Below are 19,194 nucleotides of genomic sequence, written 5' to 3'. Positions count from 1 at the left end.
GTAGAAGATGGACCAACCACGTTATCTTAGGCTCTGCTTATGAGTTAAGTGCCTGTGTCCTTACTTCAGGTTTGTAGCAGGGTCCTGGTTGTCTGAATATAAAAACTAGAAGATGTAATGTGCAGCTAGCACTAAATTAAAACTCCAAATACTTTAAAGCAATTTTAAGCTTGTTTCCATTACATTGTTTTTTATTTTTCAATTTTGGCTTGAAGGTGTGAGGGGATATCCCTACAGCTTGAAAAGTTGCTTTGGGGATACAATGATTTGGTGCTGTTTGAATCTCTAGTCCGTGTTGATGTCATCTTTCTGAAGAGCAGGGTTAACTGCAGCAAATAGCTAAAGCTCAGAATCGATGGGTTTACTGTGCTCGTTCAGGAGTAGCCATCCACTCAGATGAGATAATTCAGTGTTCTGGCATTAAATCTTTGGATTAGAATCCTAGTTTATGATGTTGAACACCACTTCATTTTAATGTTTGAAGTACAGAAGATCCTTTCTAACCACCCAAGTGACAGTTCCAAAGCCTTGCACTGACACAGCTATTTAGGGAGACATAGGAGAAAGCAAGATAGTTTGCTTCCTTCGTGAGTAAATGCCTGTCTAGAGAAAGCCGGGCTCCCAAGTGGGAGGATGAAGCTTCCATCCAGGAAAGCTGGGAGCAAAGTTCAGCCAAGGAGCAAGTAGCAGTCCGGAGGGCGGGTGGCATCGGACAGCTCAAACTTTTCTGTGCAGATGAACAGCAAACGTGAGTTACCCGTGCCCGTCCCTATCCCGCATGACACGGTGTCGTGCCCTGGTGGGCGGTCGAGCTGCCGCCTCCCCGCGCAGGCAGGGAGGATGCCCGGGGCGCTGATGCCCGAGGCTGGGGGAACCCCGAGCACGCCTCCTTGAGCATCTTTGGCCCCGCTTTGCCGCCCAGTGCCCGCGCCGGGCTCGGGCCTCCAGCCCGGGATTTGGCGGCTGCCGGGCCGCGGCGGGTCCGCTCTCCGCAGGCGCTGGCGGTGCGCGGAGCGGGGCTTGCCGCAGCCCGCCGGGGTGCCGACGCTGAGCCTCCGCCGCTGTCGCGACTTTCCCCACCTCCCCGTGCGCCGAGAGGGGCGGGAGCCCCGCGCCGCTGCGCGCCCGCCCCCTGCTCCCCCCCGCCCCGCCGCGGTGCAGCGAGGCGGTGGCGGCGGCTCCGGGCGAGGCGGGGCGGCGGCGGGCGGCGGGGCATGCCCCGTCCGCGCAACGCAGGAGCGGCCCCGCGCCCCCCCGCGGAGGCAGGCGCGGCGGTGGCTCTGCCGCAGGGCTCCCCGGCCCCGCCGCCGCCACCTCCCAGCCGAGGCGCGGGCGCCCTGCGCGGGGCATGAAGTTGCGCTGGCGGCAGCGCGGCGGCGGTGGCGGCGGGCGGAGCGGGGCGGGCGGCCGCGGCGGTGGCAGCAGCAGCAGCAGCATCTTCTCTGCGGGGCCGTAGCCCGGGGCGGGTTCCGCCACTTCTCCTCGCCGCGCTCCCCCGCAGCTCTCCGCTCCCTGCCGCGGCTCGTCCGGCGAGCCCGGGGCCGGGCCGGGCTGGATCGCGCCGTACGGCGCCGTGCGATGTGCGCGCAGCGGCGGGCGGCTGCCGGCCCGCTCTCCTAGCTCCTGCGGGCTGCGCGGCGGCTGGCGGTGCCCCTCGGGAAGTTTGATGGCTTCTTTGAGGAGAGTCAAAGTCCTGCTGGTGTTAAACTTGATCGCGGTGGCTGGCTTCGTCCTCTTCCTGGCCAAGTGCAGACCCATCACCGCCAAGAGCGGCGACTCCTTCCATGACATCCATCCCAGGGCAGAAGTGGCCAACTTGACAGCCCACGGCATCAGCTCCATCCAGGATGCAGTGCTGAAGAGACTCTCGCTCCTAGAAGACATAGTCTACAGGCAGCTGAATGGTAGGAAGTGTTCTCCCGGTCTTAGTGCCCTTTGGGTACGGTCGCGGGTGGTGAATGGAGGCAGAGAACGGGAGCAGGGCTGGCTTGAAGTTTGCGTGATCGAGCCATGCTGTTTCCTCTGTTACCGTGCAAACACAGTCTCAATGGGCTGAATCAATTCAGTATCTGATTTCCAAGTTCCGTTTGTGCTTAAAGCTCAGAGTGCCTTGCACAGGATGGGAGGAAATCGTAATAACATAATGCTGCCTTTCAGGTTGAGAGTAGTGGTCAGGAAATTACAGTGTCATGATTTCTGCATCAAACGGGAAGGATGTTCAGTGGGCAAACACAACTTGGAGCAGCATGCTGTGTATTGATTGAGGGGATGGTTTTGACCACTCCAGAGCTGTTTTTTTTCAGAAGGTAGTTTTAAAACAGCCAAAGCGTGGTGCGTTATTTAGGTACAGAAGGTCGGAAAACAAAATGCACTATCTCAAACAAGTTAAGCAAACTACTCAGTTTTTCCTATGGCTCAGCATCAACAGCTGCTAATTACAGTCTCAGTACTTCTCTTTACAGCATAGCAAAGGGATTTCTATTAAAATCTCACCAGGTTCAGTAGTTCTGAGATGTAAAAAGGGAGTTTTCAAGATGCTGTGCGGGATAGAGAACCGTGCTGTAAAGATGTAAGCAATGTAGGTGAGGTTTCTAATTAAAAGACTGACTGGGGAAGCTAATCTTTCCAAAATTGTTCCCTGTAGATTCACAACTGGGAATGTAATCTCAATCAAGAGCCCCATTATTGCTTCCGAGCTCTGTAGCTTTAATGACTCCAAGTTTGCGTGTATTGGAATTGGCAGAGTTCATGATTTTGGCAGTCTCAATGTGATTCCCTCTCCGAGTTTTGAACGTGAAGCTACTGTGTGGTTCTGTGCCAAACCAAAAGCTGGAGTGTGCTGTGTCTCTGTCCTGAATTGGGGCTATCCTGGTTATGCCTCTGCAGCCAGGATGTGAGGCAGGTGCAGGAATGTAATGTGCCTTTCCTGGTGTGTAGCAGCTGTCATGGTCAGCGTCTGTGCCTTGGGGAAGGCACTGTACAACATGGGCAGCACTCAGCTGAGTAGGAGAGTGTTCTCTGTATGGCTATTTTAGACACTGGCATGAGAAACCCGCTGTGCCTGTGGAAGTGGCTAGCACCACAAGATGTTGAAGCAGTTCTGTTGCTCTGTTGGGTGACAAGGTGAAACAAAGAATAACAAGAAATGAGGTAGAAAGCTGGATGCTATTCACGATGAGACTGTGAAACTGGCTGCTTGTGGGTATTGCTAGGGCAGAAGTTTCCAGGAAGATTCTGACGCTTATTTTCAAAGGAGCAGCACCTGCAGGTTAAGGCAGGAGACCTCATGCTAGGACCTTGGTATTGGACAGGCAATCATGATGTTATTGTGATACAGAGGGTGAGCTGAAAGGACAAGTTGTTGCCCTTGTTCTGTGAAGATTAACATGGGACTCCCTGCTCTGATGTGCTCTGGGGCTGCTTTTGGAGCTCTCTGGTGCTTGTAACAGGAGCCATCAGCATAAGGACAGCTCTTGAAGTGCTGTCTGGTCTGTAGGCTGCTGTGGGCGCTTGGAGTGCAGGAGTCCGCTTAGTGCTGGAGAGCAGTCGTGCACCGAAAGACCAGGGGAGGCAGAGAGGTAATAGATATGTTGCCCAAATCACAAACGTTTTCATATGGCTGGCAGAAAGCTGAGCACATAAATGTGACATCTTGTCTGGCCTCTGCATCCTGGGGTGATTTATAGCAACGCCAATGAGTCTGGCTGAAAAATAGCTCTGGCGTAGCGGTTATGTAACTTTGGGTCAAGTGTATATTTGGTACATGAGATCTTTAGAAAAGTACAACGTGCTCTGTGCTCTGAGTGATGCTGTGTGTTGGGCCTCAGAAAGACAGGAGTTGAGAGTGAGGTGTGGGGGGTCAAGGAGGACCCCCATCACCACCCACTGGCACCGAAAAGAAACAGTCAAATATGCTGAGACAGTCCATAGGAGTGAGGATGCAGAAGAAGCTGGACAGGCTTCCTGCCAGGAATTTTGAGTGCCCAAATCAACATTCATTCTGGCTACTTGCAGAATACCTAAAGCTGAAACCCTAGTGCCTGCCCAAAGTATGCAAATATGAACTCACTTCCTTTGTTCCCCCCTTTTTTCAATTGCTTTTAGGGTAGGGAAGTTGCATGCCGGTGATAAGTGCCTATCAAAACACACCATATGCTCTTAGGCAAGCTCCCTACAAAACACATTGACCCAGAGAATTCTCTTTCTCTAGTGTGAAGTTACATTTCAGTTTAAATCTGACCTGTGGCTTAGCAGGAACAAAATGCTAGAGTATTGTATCCTAGAGATATATATAGAGATATATAGATCCTATATATAGAAATAGTGTGGCCAGCAGGAGAAAGGAAGTCATCCTGCCCCTGTACTCCGCACTGGTTAGGCCACATCTTGAATACTGTGTCCAGTTCTGGGCCTCTCAATTTAAGGACATTGAGACACTTGAAGATGTCCAGAGAAGGGCAAGGAGGCTGGGGAGGGGTCTGGAGCACAGCCCTGTGAGGAGAGGCTGAGGGAGCTGGGGTTGCTTAGCCTGCAGAAGAGGAGGCTCAGGGGAGACCTTATTGCTCTCTACAACTCCCTGAAGGGAGGTTGTAGCCAGGTGGGGGTTGGTCTCTTCTCCCAGGCAAGCAGCACCAGAACAAGAGGACACAGTCTCAAGCTGTGCCAGGGGAAGTTTAGGCTGGAGGTGAGGAGAAAGTTCTTCCCAGGAAGAGTAATTGGCCACTGCAATGTGCTGCCTGGGGAGGTGGTGGAGTCCCCATGCCTGGAGGTGTTCAAGAGGGGGTTGGATGTGGCACTTGGTGCCATGGTTTAGTTGTCAGGAGGTGTTAGGTAATAGGTTGGACTTGATGATCTCTGAGGTCTTTTCCAACCTGGTTGATTCTATGATAAGTGCAGCATGTGGAAAGCCTGCCCCTCAGGGAGCACCAGGAGGTGTTTGGTCAAAGAGGGAAACTAACAACATAGTTTGGTGCAATCAAATATGGAGTCTATTATTTTTTTCCCCCTGTGTTATAGGACTTGGCTGGATTTCAGTAGGAGTTGAAGCTGTCTTATATATATATAAAAATTAAAAAATTAATCTCCTAAAAAGCTTCATTCTGTAAAGATCAAATGAGCAATCTGATTGCACTGTGCCTGTGTTTTTGGTGTTGTAGGGGTTTTTTTTTTGAGCCATGTAGTGTGAAGCATATTGGAAATAACAGCTCTCTGCGGTATGCCAACCCTCATTTTTTATGAATGTATATTTGTTTATTTCTGTAAATGTTGGCCATGAAAGGAAGCTAAACAACGCTGCCTTGGGTCTGGTAAAGGAGCAGTTTTGCACAATTACTCCTCTCTTAACGACATTTCTCTGCAGTGCCATTCTGGAAACAACGTCAGGCTTCCTCTTACTCCACTCTGTGCGAGAGGAACTATCCCAGACCTGGCCCAACCTTCCTCCTGCACTGTCCAGACGATGCACCCTGCTGGTCTTGCAGTGTTTTCTAGCTACTTTTGCTTAGGGTTGCAGTTGTACCAAAGCTACATTGTGTCAAGAACAGGATCCTTGTTTCATATTAAAAGGAGGCCTTGAAGATCACAGAATCAATACGGTTGGAAAAGACCTCAGAGATCATCAAGTCCAACCTGTCACCCAGGACCTCATGCCTACTAGACCATGGCACCAAATGCCACATCCAGTCCCCTCTTGAACACCTCCAGGGACGGTGACTCCAACACCTCCCTGGGCAGCCCATTCTAATGCCTACAACTCTCTCTGGGAAGAACTTTCTCCTCACCTCGAGTCTAAACTTCCCCTGGTGCAGCTTGAGACTGTGTCCTCTTGTTCTGGTGCTGGTTGCCTGGGAGAAGAGACCAACCCCCTCTTGGCTATGACCTCCCTTCAGGTAGTTATAGACAGCAGTAAGATCTCCCCTGAGCCTCTTCTCCAGGCAAGATGCTGAATGTGATTGTGGTTTCCTCACATCAGACAGTGGCTTTCTTTAGATTTCTCCCTGTTGTAATTCATAAAGTACCCCTGAGAATATTTGGGCATCTCCAGGTTTGTCTATTCAGTTTTCTTCTGGCCTAAAACTGACTGAGAGCTTTGTTCTGCCTAAAAGTTTGTTATTGCTCCCCAGTTAGTTGTGGGCTTTACTTTGTGCTTTTCTGGTGCTTTTTGCTGGTCTCTGCTTGGACAGCTCACACAGTTGCAGAGAAGCAGGAGGATGCCCTTTGAAATGGAGGGTTTAGTACGTGCCTGCACTCTTCTGGGGATTCACAGGGTTTTTAATTTCTTTAGTCATTTTTATGGATGGAATTTTCTCCTTCAGCAGATGTTCAGAGAAAGCTAATGAAGGTCAGGAAGGAACTGTGTGCATTTTACTCTGGGTATTAGCTACAACTTGTCTTTTTGATCCAAACCTATTTTTTTTTTTCGTGTGCTGACATTTACATAAGCAAAAATTGCTGTCCAGATTATCTCCAACTTTATGGAGATTCACACAAATGATCTCTTCAGTTTGTCTCTGTTTGCAAAGAGAGGGCTCCTATGTTTCTGTGACAAACTAGTTAGCTAGGGAGGAGCTGGAGTGGAGAGACTTGGAAGAGAACATTCAGCTGTTGTGGCATCCATGTGCTTCCTGGAGAGTGCGGGGCAAATGCCTCAGTTTATCTAATCCTGTTCCCAGTGGTAGAAGACCACTGATGACTGTGAGGAATGAAGCTGTGCAGTGAGGCAGTAAAGGCAGGCCAACTTCTTAACCTCAGAGTTGCTTATAGGATGAGTGGCATGACTTGAGGAAAGCTGCAGTTTGCATCATGAAACAGCAATGCAAAGATGTTGTTCACCATGAGACTGCTCTCAATGGCGTGGGTCCCATGCCCCTGACACGGTGAGAAGGAAGCTACTTGTCTGCCCTCCTGCATGCCTTAGGGGGATAACCTGGGTAAGCTTTTGTCAGTCTGGGTTTTCTTGTTCCTTGAGCTCCTGCTTCAGTCTCTCCCACCTACCTTTGTCCTCTTGAAGGTGTGCTTGATCCCACTCTGGGTGAGGGAAAGGGAAATGTTCATGGCAGTGCAGCCTGCATTCAGCCCCACTCTTCAGAGGGGGAGAGGGTGAGCCTGTTGCATGCCTTCAGTTGTGCCTGACCAAGGTAGGAGAGGGTGGACACCTGCTGAGGCTGGTGGGCCATTTAAAGCCCATAAGCACATTTCCTCACATATGTAAAATACTGGGGCTGCACCAATGCTGAGTGTTCATCCCTGGTAGGAGGAAAGAGCTGGGGTCTGATTTTGTGTGTTGAATTTTGTCCTTGTCCTTCTGAGTCTGATCATGCCTGAAAATGGTCAGTCTGCTCTTCTAAACCCAGTTTGCCACAAACCCTTCAAGTCAACATCTAAATAGCTTAGTCCTTAAACAATGCTGCCAGTTTGAGAAATAGAAGTGTAGGGGGGAGAGTACTCTAAATAAACCCTTGGTTTGGATGTGGGGGAGCCATTATCCCTCTCTACCAGAGCTAAGCATCCTGAACATGTATAAGCACATAGGATCTGCTGGTCACTGGTGGTCTAAGGAAACTTCCACCCAGCCACGTCCCAAGTGTGCTGGGGTAAACACCTGTGTGTCTGCTGGTGCATGTGCAGCAGAGGTTTGGGTCTTGGGGTAAAGCTTCCAAGGAGCATAAAGGCTATAAACTCCCTCTCCAGTGGTTTTGGGTAGATACACAAGAGCAGCTGAGCCTAGAGAGTGCTCGGCTGCCTGGAAGGCAGTGAGACAGGGATGATGTGCTGCCTTGGAGTAGTGTGAAAGATAGTATAAAAATTCCTCACTTCAAGCTAAATATTAGTAAGGCAGAAAACACTGTGAAAGGGCACTACTGACTCATCCTAAGCTCTTTTAAATTTTGTTCTGTAAACTCACAGCAGATCACATGTAAGATCAGGGAGAGTAAAAGCTATTAGCAGATTGTTCTAAGTGAGAGGCTAGTGATGAAGTGGTGAACTGCTGAAGCTGGCCAGAAAATGGGTGAGTGGTTTATCCTTTGGTGCTGAAAAAGATTGCAGAGGGAGTAAACTGCTGCTTTACCAAATATTAGAAGTTGGGAGGAACTTGAAATTCCTTGGTGATTAAACAATCCTATGTCCATTTTTCAAGCAAGCTTGCATCTGTGCATTTGCACATGGAATTATTTGCACATGCTCAGATATGAAACAAGTGCATGCCAGCAGCCTTCCTGCATACAGATTGTGCTCTCCTCTGCTTATCCAATTAGGAAATTAACTTTGTGAGGGTGGCATATGGACACTGAGGCCCATACTGAAACACAGCCTCTTGCGTGGCCTTGCCTATCCCCCTTGTAAAGTGGCACTTAATTAACTTAAAAAGCTTTAGAGATATGTGGATTTACTTCCCAGAAGGATAAGATAATGCTTATCTTCTGTAAGACTTATCATCCTCAAAGTACATTACAAACTTAGCTAACTACTGAGAATAAAAATTATATATGTAAATAAGGCAGATTAACAGCAGTTTCTATCAGCCATTTAGCAGTGTGTAATAGGGTTACACCCATAGACTAGTGATGCTAAGATTTTAACAGGTAGGTAATATATTAACTAAAATGCTAAGAAATTCATTAAGTAAGGCAAGGACCTCAATGTAAATAATTTGAGAGTAGGGAAATCCTCTTTGTAGGCAAAAGGGCCCAAACTTTAATCACTTTAATGAAATAAAATTGCTCTTGATAGGAGCACAGCCTTGCTGAGTGAAGTTCTTTGATATCAGAAATGATGATGTGGAGATAAAGTTACATGCTTTGGGGATGTGACTACTGTATCCGCTGATGATTGTCACACAGGATCAGAGATGCTCTTTCTCTGTCTACCCCATCACCATTTGAAGTAGAGAGTAACTGTGTTGTTTTGTATAGCCTTGTATAGCTACTTGATAGAAATTGCAGCTTTAATATCAAGAGTACAGCTGACAGATCTGGGTGTCATATTCCCCATTAGGAATAATGCAGATGGTCCAGGTTCCCCATTAGGAATAATGCAGATGATCCAGGTTCCCCATTAGGAATAATGCAGATGATCCAGGTTCCCCATCAGGAATAATGCAGGTGATTCTGGTTCCCCATTAGGAATAATGCAGATAATCCAAGTTGAGTGCATGCCTTTAGAGGCTCTCAGCCTAAATGGTGGTCTGTGTAGGCTTGAGACACCTGAAAGCTGCAGTCTGTACATTATTCTTACCAGATCCATGGAAATTTGGTCTGATGCTGATCAAAGAATGAATAAAAGAAATACTTGTTAGAGAAAGAGTTAAAAGATGAGGCTTCAGACAGTCATTTAGGAAGCATCTGAAAGCTTAGATGTTAACATGGCATTTAGCTTACAACCCGGCTGACTAGCAACCAACAGATAATTTTTGGGTTTGATAGTTGTTTGGCATCATCATCCCCATATTCACTGTCATTGGCAATGAATGAGTAATAAGCCACTAACACGTTTATCATGCAGAGACAACACAGGATTCATGAGATGCAACAGCAGGGACGAGGAAACAGTGACAACGCTGGTATTTTATTCCTGTGTATTAATTCATGTCTGCCTGAATGGAGAACAGAGCCTTACCTCCATGGTAAAATTTACAAAGGTCTGTTAGATTTATGGTGCTGTGTTACTTAGGCAGCTCTTAAGGATCTGGGAAGGAGGAAAGGGTGCCATAATTTCGTGAATGACAGTACTATTTCCAAGCCTCAGTCCAGGTCAGCAGTGTGCTATTGTGTCTCCAGGAGGAGACATTTGGAATTGGATGCATTTGGCAATATGTGGGCATCTAGTGACATTTCAGTGCCCAGAGGCATCCTGCCTGGCTTCCAGCTGCCACTCCAGAAGGGCACGACTCAGCCGTCGGAGGAGTGTCACATCTGCTGGGCTCCTGCAGCATCTTGGATACCCTGGGGCCTTTTGAATGGCAGCAGGCATTGCTGAGACGGGAGAGTCCCATGCTTCCTGATCTGGAGATCTTCTGCTTTGATGGAGGAGGACAGACGGTTGAAGCTGGCTTTAGGCATGTGCTGTCAGTGCGCTTGGACTGGGAGGAGTTCTTCTAGCTTACTCCTGGCCACCATCTTCCCTCCTTACTTCATTCCTGGCAGAAAGTTCTTGTATTTCTAATAAGCAAATGCTGTATGGAGCCTGAGAGCAAATCTCCCTGTTAATAAGGCATAGCAGAAGAGAAAATAGAAATGAGCCTTTTTCAGGTAATTAAAAAGATGTTACTCATTTTGTGATTTATGCCACTAATCTTTATCTAAAACTGAACAATCTGGTCCAGATGTTGCAGCAGGCTGGCAGACTGCCAGTTCTCAGCTCCTTCAGTTATGCTAAATATTGAAATATTAAACTTCAAAGGGAGACTATTTTTTAATATTTTTTTTGGTGGGAGGAAGATCATAGAATCACAGAATGGTTTGGATCAGAAGGGATCTTTCAAAGGCCCTGTAGTCCAACCAACCACCCTGCAGTGAGCAGGGGTATCTTCAGCTAGAGCAGGTTGCTCAGAGCCCTGTCCAACCTGACCTTGAATGTTTCCAGGGACAGGAAACCTCTGCTCTGGGAAACCTGAGTCCTTGTAGAAGTCTTCTGTGGTGGGTTGAAGGGCTGATCCTTCCTTCCTTCTCTCCCACCAAGGGCAGAAAAAATGAGACTCGGACCAAACGGATTGTAGAAGTGGTGGAAAGTTTAAATGGAAAAGCAGTGAGTATTTTACAGAGAACCACAAGCACAGTGACAAAAGGAGATCCCAAAGCATACCCAGAAGCATCCCAACGCTTTCCTCTCCCCACCTGAGGATACACCCAAAACCCCCCAGGGCTCTTTCTTCCCCCCCTCCTCCACTGTTAGACTAATCTCAGCTGACCAGATCTGAAACTGCCCTCCCTCCTTCTCCTCCCAGCCTAGCCAGGCCCAAGAAACTGTGACATGACACACCTACCCCTTACCAGACAGGGACCATCTCCATAGGAGCGGTGAGGGAAGAAAGAGAAAGTGCAGAACCCTGCTGATGGCTTTATAGGGAGCAGAGTATTATGGGATGAAATACACAGCTTCGCGTGCCCACCCACTGGGCTGGACCCTACGGACGTCGCAGGTAAGCTTCTTGTGTGGTGGCAACAGGAGGCACTCAGCCAAAACCACCACATCTTCAAAGGGTTCTTCAGGCTGAACATGGATGGTAGTGACCCCACCATGAGCCAGCAGTGATTCAACTTCAGTAGTGTATCCTGGTGGTACAATATTGTTTTTCCTAAACAGTGTTGGGAGTCCTAGCAACTGCGTTTGCTAGCCTTTAGTCCCCGTGGTCAAATTCCTTCACAAAACTGCCGAGTGCTTTACATCTTGCTGCTAAAAGCACAGCTAGCTCTGCCTATAAATCTAATAGCTATCGACCCACATCCTGACGTTCTCTGATGCTTAGCTAAAAATAATGCAGTCGTGATGCAAGGAGAGCCTGGTGGAGAGCGTTACATGGGAGGAGAGCACTACGCTCAGCCTTGCTCTGCTGTCACCGAGCAATTGCACGCTGCTTCTGACGCAGGCCGAGGGCTTTGATGATGCTGTCAGTGGGGAGAGGCAGTTAGCTGCAACAGACAATTCCCTAAAACCGGGAGCGAGGCAGATAAAAATCACAGTTTGCTTCTAAAAATCTTGATGGTGTGTGCTGGCTGAGGAGTTCCAGTAGCAGTGTGAGGTGGGTTGAAGGGCAGATCCTCCCTTGCCTTCCACCACGGCAGACAAAAACGAGACTCAGACAAATGGATTGCAGAAGTGGTGGAAAGTTTAAATGGAAAAGCAGTGAATATTTTACAGAGACCCACAAGCACAGTGACAAAAGAAGATCCCAAAGCATACTCAGAAGCATCCCAACACTCCCCTACTTCCCCACCTGAGGGTACACCCAAAACCCCCCGGGCTCTCTCTTCCCCCCCCCCACCTTTCCACTGTTAGGCTAATCTGATCTGGCCAGATCTGAGATTGCCCTTCCCCCTTCTCCTCCAGGCATTACACCTGGCCAGGCCCCGAGCGGCCTCGACATGACTCCCCCTCCATTACCAGATAGGGACCATCTCCATAGGAGCAGTGAGGGAAGAAAGAGGAAGTGCAGGACTTTGCAGGTGGTTTTTGTAGGGAGCAGGACATTATGGGATGAAATATGCAGCTTCCTGTGTCCACCCACTGGGCTGGACCCTAGGGACACTGGAGGTGTGTCTTATGTGGCAGCAGCAGGGGGGCACCCAGGCTGAACCACTACACAGTGATAGGACCTGGGGAGGATGGAGCAAAACTAGAAATGGGTAGGTTGAGATTGGATGTTAGGAAGAAGTTCTTCCCCATGAGGGTGGTGAGACACTGGCACAGGTTGCCCAGGGAGCTCGTAGAAGCCTCATCCCTGGAGGTTTTGAAGGCCAGGATGAATGTGGCTATGAGCAACCGGGGCTAGTGTGAGGTGTCTCTGTCCATGGTAGGGTGGTTGGAACTAGATGAGGTCCCTTCCAACCCTGACAGTTCTATGATTCCTGTGATGCTGGGCTCCTGGGGATTTGCTTCCTGGGATTCCTGTGATACCTGCTCCCCACAGACAGCTTTGCTAAAGGGTATTGGCCATGCTACAGCACTTGTTCTTGGAAGAGGAAATACATACAGCATCACAGGAGCTGTAATGTGGGAGTAATATGAGAGCTTCTGGTAAATGGAGTTTTTAAAAATAGGGATCTTCCTGGGTTCTCTGACCCAGGTTGTTGTGTAAGAGCATCACTCACTCTTCCTGCTGTTAGGGAAAAGTCTCTCAAAAGCTGGGCCTATGTCACACGTAGTAAATCACCACTTCACGCTGCACTGCTGTCATGCCTTGTTGCACCCAATTAACAGTTGGACTTGATGCTCTTAAAGGTCCTCTCCAACCAAAACAATTCTGTGATGACTTAATTTTAGCACACAAAAAAACAAGTGTGTGGTATGTCAGCATTTGACACCAGGGAAGAAAGGGGAATCCATGGTCCCTCTTCCCTTCAGTACTTTCAGCTTATGTGCAAATGGGAATGGTCTTGTATTCATGGAGTGTAAGTGCATTGGAAAGTCTCATGGAAAAGACAAGGGTTAATGGTACCCAAGTTACTCCTGGGGTGATTCTGATTGGACCCCAGAAGAAAATTTGTCCCCATGAGAATATTTAGACATTGAAATCATCTCCTTAGGGAAGTGGTGGATTCCCCTACATTGGACAGTTTCCAGACTCAGCTTGACAGAGTACTGGATGATGGACCAGGATGGACCAAATGATTCCAGCTTGGCATTCTGTGATTCCTTTCTGTGGTTTGAAGTGTTGATTGCCCAACATTAGCACTTCTCTGGGGTCTGGTGGAGAACTACTCTGGGTAGGAATGCAGAAGAGCTGGGCTCTGGACTCTGCATGTGCAGAACATCCTCAGGCTCTCTGAATCTGTTTCCCAGCACTCAGGTGGGGTACAGGACTTTTCTTCCTTCTCTCTGTAGCAGCAGGGCTGTTTTTGTGTTTGTGGGTGATGGAAATCCAAATTGCTTTTCCTTGGTGTGTCTCAGTGTGTCTAGATACAGAAAGCAGGAAACCATTACAAGAGAAAAGCCAACAGTAGATGGACAGACACCAGCAGCGCTTCAGCTGAGTTATTTTGGGTGTCTCCTCAAGCTGCAGAGAGCATAAGAGGGTCAAGCAAGGGCTCTTACCTGATGGTTGTCAGAGTTTATTTAACCTTGGTTTTAATCTCCATTTACTCGTGTAGCATTTAGGGCAGTGTAAAAGCCCACCGTGGCGCTGCGTGTTTTAAGAGCATAAAGCTGGAGTGAGAAGGTTAATTTTCAAACTAAACAATTAGAATTTCTTTCTGGGTCTTTGCCTGCATTAGACTTTAAATTAAATCACGAGAGCACTCGTGTTTTGTGCCAAATTACTACTAATTCTTTGAAAACAATTACTTGCTTTGTGCTCTAAAAACACAAAGCAAAGGAGAAAGAGAAGGGAAAAGCCACCTCATGATATTTGAAAGCTTGCTTATAATCCATTACCTGGTTTAAAACAATTTTTGGTAGCATTTTGTGTGTTTTTAGTGGGCACCCACCTTGAGTAAAATGTGCTGGAACACTGTGTTAAATAGGTTGGAACACTAAAACGCTCTTCTCCTGGATTTGATTTCAGCTTTTCACATTCTCACTGACAAGACAATAATAGTGATAACCATTACACATCTCTGAACCTGCAGTCAAGGCTGGGGCTGTGTTGTGCTTTGCCCTTTGCTAAGTGTAGGCCAACTGGAACTTCAGTTTGCTTAGAGCTGTTCATGTAATGCGGAGGGACTGGTGTTGCCATTAAGAGCACCAAGCTTTCAGGAGGGAAGAGTTAGGTCTGACTTTTTCCTCCAATGTTCTGTGTGATGCTGGACAAGTTGCTTAGAATAATAATGGGAAAAATTATATGAGCTGGAGACTCAAGTACCCTTGTGTGTTTCTGAATGAGTGTCTCAAGGACAGAAAGAGATGAAGAAGTTTGTATGTGTGAAATTGTGTGAGGACAAAGGAGTTGCAGCCATACACATCCTGGATGAGGCATAATGGCTTCAAGCTGGAAGAGATTAGCCATCAGGAAGAAATTCTTCCCCATGATGGTGGTGAGGCACTGAAACAGGTTGCCCAGAGAAGTTGTGGAGGATCCAACCCTGGAAATGTTCATAGACAGGGTGGATTGGGCCTTGAGTAACCTGGTCTAGGAGGTGTCCCTGCTGATGGCAGGGAGTTGCAACTAGATGGTCTTTAAGGTCTCTTCCAACCCATAACATTTTATGATTCTGTGTTTTGGTGAGTTGAAGATACTTGGAACTGGCATCAAAGAGGTGGGAACAGAAGAAGTGAGAGAGACATTTGACTGACTTCTTATTCTTTGGCCCAGATCAGAATGTAGCCTTGATTAAGTGACTACCATTCAACATTATGACCTTGCCCAGTGGCTCTGGCTGGTTCATGTCCTGTCTATTTGAGGCTGTAAAGCAGTGAGAAACAGGACTTTGCTAAACCAGCTATTACTTAGCAAGATAAGCTCAGGCATTGGAAGAGGTTGTCCAGGGAGGTGATGGAGTCGCTGTCCTGGAAGTGGTCAAGAACCATGTGCATGTGGCACTTTGGGACATGGTTTTGTGGCCATGCTGGTGTTAGCTTGATGGTTGGATTTGATGATCTTGGAGGTCTTTTCCAACCAAGACAATTGTGTGATTCTATGACTCCATACATGATGCAACAGAGTGAGGCAGAAGATGGAGGGAGAATTGGACCTAATGTTGTGTTAATTCCCTGTGGCTTTTGGATTTAAAACTCACATTGGTTTAAACGGATATTAATTATGTGTTGGGTAGGTTGAAGGGGAGATGTGTGAGAAAATGACAGAGCAGGCAGATGTGCAAGTGAAGCTGGAGGGAGGGAGAACTGCAGGAAGGGTGAGAGCAGAAGGCAGGGGTGAGCTTTCACCCAGAAGCAACGTGCTGCGTTAAGCCATGCAGCTAAAGGTAGGCTTTGAGGGCTGTGGAGCAGGCAGAGAGCAGCTCCTATCCGTGCTGTGCCGGGCTTTCTGCCTTTTACTTGGCCCTTTGGGTTGTGGGGGACAGCTTCACCATTTGGCTCAAAATTAGGAATATATCCACCATGCACCAGATTATAAAGGGGCATGCAGTTGGTGTCCAGTTGTGGGAGGGTGAGGGAATCAAGAGCCTCAGTCTGGAGGAGCAGCTGCTGGTGGTGGGGCTGGTGCTCTTTGGATAAAGCTGATTTGATTGACTGTGTTGCAGTGCCCAAAGAGACATGGCTGGTTTTTAAGTGCTACAGATGCAGGTTCAGAAACACCCCCACAGTATCTGGGGAAATAAATGAATAATTAACCTAGTGGCCAGGGATGGGTGAACTGCTCTCTCTGACGCTAAGGGGAACGATTCAAACGTGGTGGTGCTGTTTGATTAGTGCTTGTAGTATGGAGGGACACTATGACATGCAGATGATTTATGGGCATGCAGACAGCTTCCTTTTAGAAATCTGCCCCTGTCAGGAGTGTCTAAAGGTAGTTACTGGCTTTTACAATGTCTTACATGGAAGGTGTTACTGGGGTCAGGTCATATTGACTTCAGTTGTCTTTGGATCAAGCACTGAATCAATAAGTGACTTTCTGGGGGAGTTTAATAGCTGTTCTGCACAGACATAAAAGCGGTTAGACAGTAAAATGGGATTTTACACTTTTATCAGTCCTTTCTCAGGAAGTTGCTCAACTTCCAAATACTAATTAATGCTCTATTCCTTCCCCAAACTGTCCTCCCTACTGGTGCTGCCTGTTTGATCCTGTAGAACAGCATTGGACCTTGCAAATTAGAACTGGCTGCCAGGCTGCGCTGAGGAGAGAGGCAATAAAAGGGATAAAACTTCAACATCACATCCCAATTTGAGGTGTACAGCCTAATTTATGCTCTTTGTGCAGCTTTTTTTGGGAACATCCTGGGATTCTCTTGAATGTCCAACTCTGATTATAATTGCCAGAATTGTTTAAACAGCTCCTGAAATTGGATATCCAAAGAAAGAATTTGTTGACAGCTCTGGTAGAACCTTATTGTGAGGCTGCTCAGCCTTTTCTGTCATGAGGAACTGCTTTAATTTGTTTATAATTTTTCAATTAGGCTGAGCTGGTCAGATTTTATCCAGATCATCTTCATCTTGAATCCCAGCAAACTGTTCCAGATGTTTTTGGAAGTTGTGTATCAGAAAAATATGCAGCAGTGCTCCCATGGAGGGACAAAAGGTGGTACAAAGGGAAAAGGACTGGAGGGGCTGAGCTGGATGATTAGGGGACTGGAGCACGTGCCTTATGAGGAGAGGCTGAGGGACCTGGGGCTTCTTAGTCTGGAAAAGAGAAGACTTAGAGGGGATCTAATAAATGTTTATCTGAGGGCTGGGGGTCAGGAGGGAGGGAACAGGCTCTGCTCACTTGCTCCCTGTGGTAGGACAAGGAGCAATGGATGTAAGCTGCAGCACAGGAGGTTCCACCTCAACACAAGGGGGGACTTCTTTACTGTAAAGGTCACAGAGCACTGGAAGAGGCTGCCCAGAGAGGTTGTGGAGTCTCCTTCTCTGGAGACTTTCAAGGCCCATCCGGATGCATTCCTCTGTGACCTGAGCTAGATTGTATGGTCCTGGTCTGACAGGGGGGTTGGACTCGAGGATATCTTTGGGTCCCTTCCAACCCCTGACATCCTGTGAGCCTGTGAACTGGCAGCTCCAAATAATTGGAATCAAGAAACTACAGGAGCAGAGAGGGATGGGAGATAAGGAGTGGGCAACATGGGAATTTATGGGGAGATGGGGCATGGGGCAAGATGTCCAGGCATGGAGTAGTGGGCCCCAGGGATTGTGGGAGTCTTGGTGACCTCTCTGTTTTGCTACAGGAGTGTTTGAGTTCAGCACGGCTGCTTGGTGGTTTTGTTAATAGTGGGAAAATGGGGATCTGGAAGGAAAGTGTTCTTTTGTATATAAATGAAGTAGAACTAAAGAGCCAGCTTGCTTCCAGAACCCTTAATGCCAAGCGTGGTTCTTGGGTATTTTGTAGGCTTGATAATTAAAATATTAACCTTGCAGAGCATTCAGGAGATGTGTGGGTATAAAGCCAGGGCAGGTATTATTAGCTGTGCAAAGCAAAACAATACAGTCACTGTGGAAAAATTATGGGGTTTGTGCTGCAGCAGATATTTAACCTTTGTTTTTACAACTCCAGAAATGAAGCAGTTTGTTTCTTAATGTGAGCTTAATGCACAAAGTGTATGCTGACTGGATTTTCACATCTGAATGTATGAAATGCTGGGCTATTAAAGCCTGTTTTAATGATCTCTTTCCCCATAACTCCTAATATTTGCCATTTACTAATTATGATGTGCCTAAGTACTTCTCATTTGTAGTAGGTATTTTAAATGCTGCAGCTGTCCTAGTTTCTAGCTAACTGCTGAGGCCTTTTTTTCATGTCTCTGAATTCGGTAGTATCGGTGATTATTATTTTTTCCTTTTGCAGGTTGGCATTAAGTGCTCACCTCATACTGTTCTTCATTAGGAGGTTTTTGATGTACAGGTCCCCAGTGGAAGCAGAGGTGGATTTGGCAGAGGAGCAGCAGAGCTGGAGAACAGGAGAAAACTTGTGTTTAGTGAGCATTGGTTTGTGGCATAAACTCATCCCGAGTCGGCGAGGGCACAGCCAGGGGTGGTTGGTGTGGAGCACATTTTGATTTGAGAGTTCTTCTTGTGTCTTTTTCTTAATCCTTAGGATTTTCCAGCAAATTTCTAATAGGGGAAATCTGTCTGAAAGGTAGCAGCTTAGGGATTTTTTTTTGGTAAGGAAAAGGCAGGGTAGTTTTTTTTCCCCCCAATCCATTTTGCTGCTCTAAGGGCCAGTGTGATGGGGCCATGTGAACTGGTTTAAGGCCTCACAGATGTTAGGAGGCTGTTAACCTTATGGTCTGATGGACCTCCTTGCAAAGCAGAGTTGAGAGTGCAAGAGCAGTGGTAATAAAAAAGAAGAGCTTGTGCAGTCTAAGTTAGGAAGCAGGGGCTGTACTTGAAGGAAAAAAGGAAATATACAATTCAGAGCTAGTGTGATGTTCTGCAGGCAAGGAAATTCTGTTAACTCGGTTGTCTGCCACCCCTGCATTTCATTTTACCTTGAATTTTACCTGTTGGGGTTTTTTTGTCTTAATCCCATTTCTCAGTCACCTTCACCAGAGGCACCTCCAGCTGTGACTTGACAGCTGCTACTGTCTTCTCCAGCATGTGCTGCCAAAAATCCCAGTCGATTCTAGGGCTTCAGGTTTAGTGCTTTCTATTTTCTGTATTTCTCCCTCCTGTAAACTGATAGATACTGGTAGAATAATGCTACTTGCAAATTTAGAAGTCTCCAGGTCTGTTGCAATTGTGTTTTTTGGACAGTTCTGTCCTGCCACTAAACAGTTTCTGAGCAAGTCCCAGAATCACAGAATTGTTGGGGTTGGAAGGGACCTCAAGGATCAGCCAGTTCCAACCCCCCTGCCATGGGCAGGGACACCTCACACTACAGCGGGTTGCTCACAGCCACATCCAGCCTGGCCTTAAAAACCTCCAGGGATG

General features: G+C 47.5%; 1 protein-coding gene across 1 annotated transcript in view; it reads left to right on the top strand.

Annotated features, from left to right (window-relative positions):
- The first annotated feature begins 1,534 nt into the window (after positions 1 to 1,534).
- Positions 1,535 to 19,194, top strand: part of GALNT17 (polypeptide N-acetylgalactosaminyltransferase 17) — a 270,097-nt gene continuing 252,437 nt past the window's right edge. The window contains exon 1 of the mRNA XM_009900481.2: positions 1,535 to 1,904. Coding sequence (XP_009898783.1) covers positions 1,667 to 1,904 — 238 coding nt within the window. The 5' untranslated portion in view covers positions 1,535 to 1,666. The remainder of the gene's footprint in view (positions 1,905 to 19,194) is intronic.

Source organism: Dryobates pubescens, chromosome 13 (genome assembly GCF_014839835.1).
Source record: "Dryobates pubescens isolate bDryPub1 chromosome 13, bDryPub1.pri, whole genome shotgun sequence".
NCBI lineage: Eukaryota > Metazoa > Chordata > Aves > Piciformes > Picidae > Dryobates > Dryobates pubescens.
Note: the sequence above shows the minus strand (reverse complement) of the source record. Positions and strands in the feature narration are given on the sequence as shown.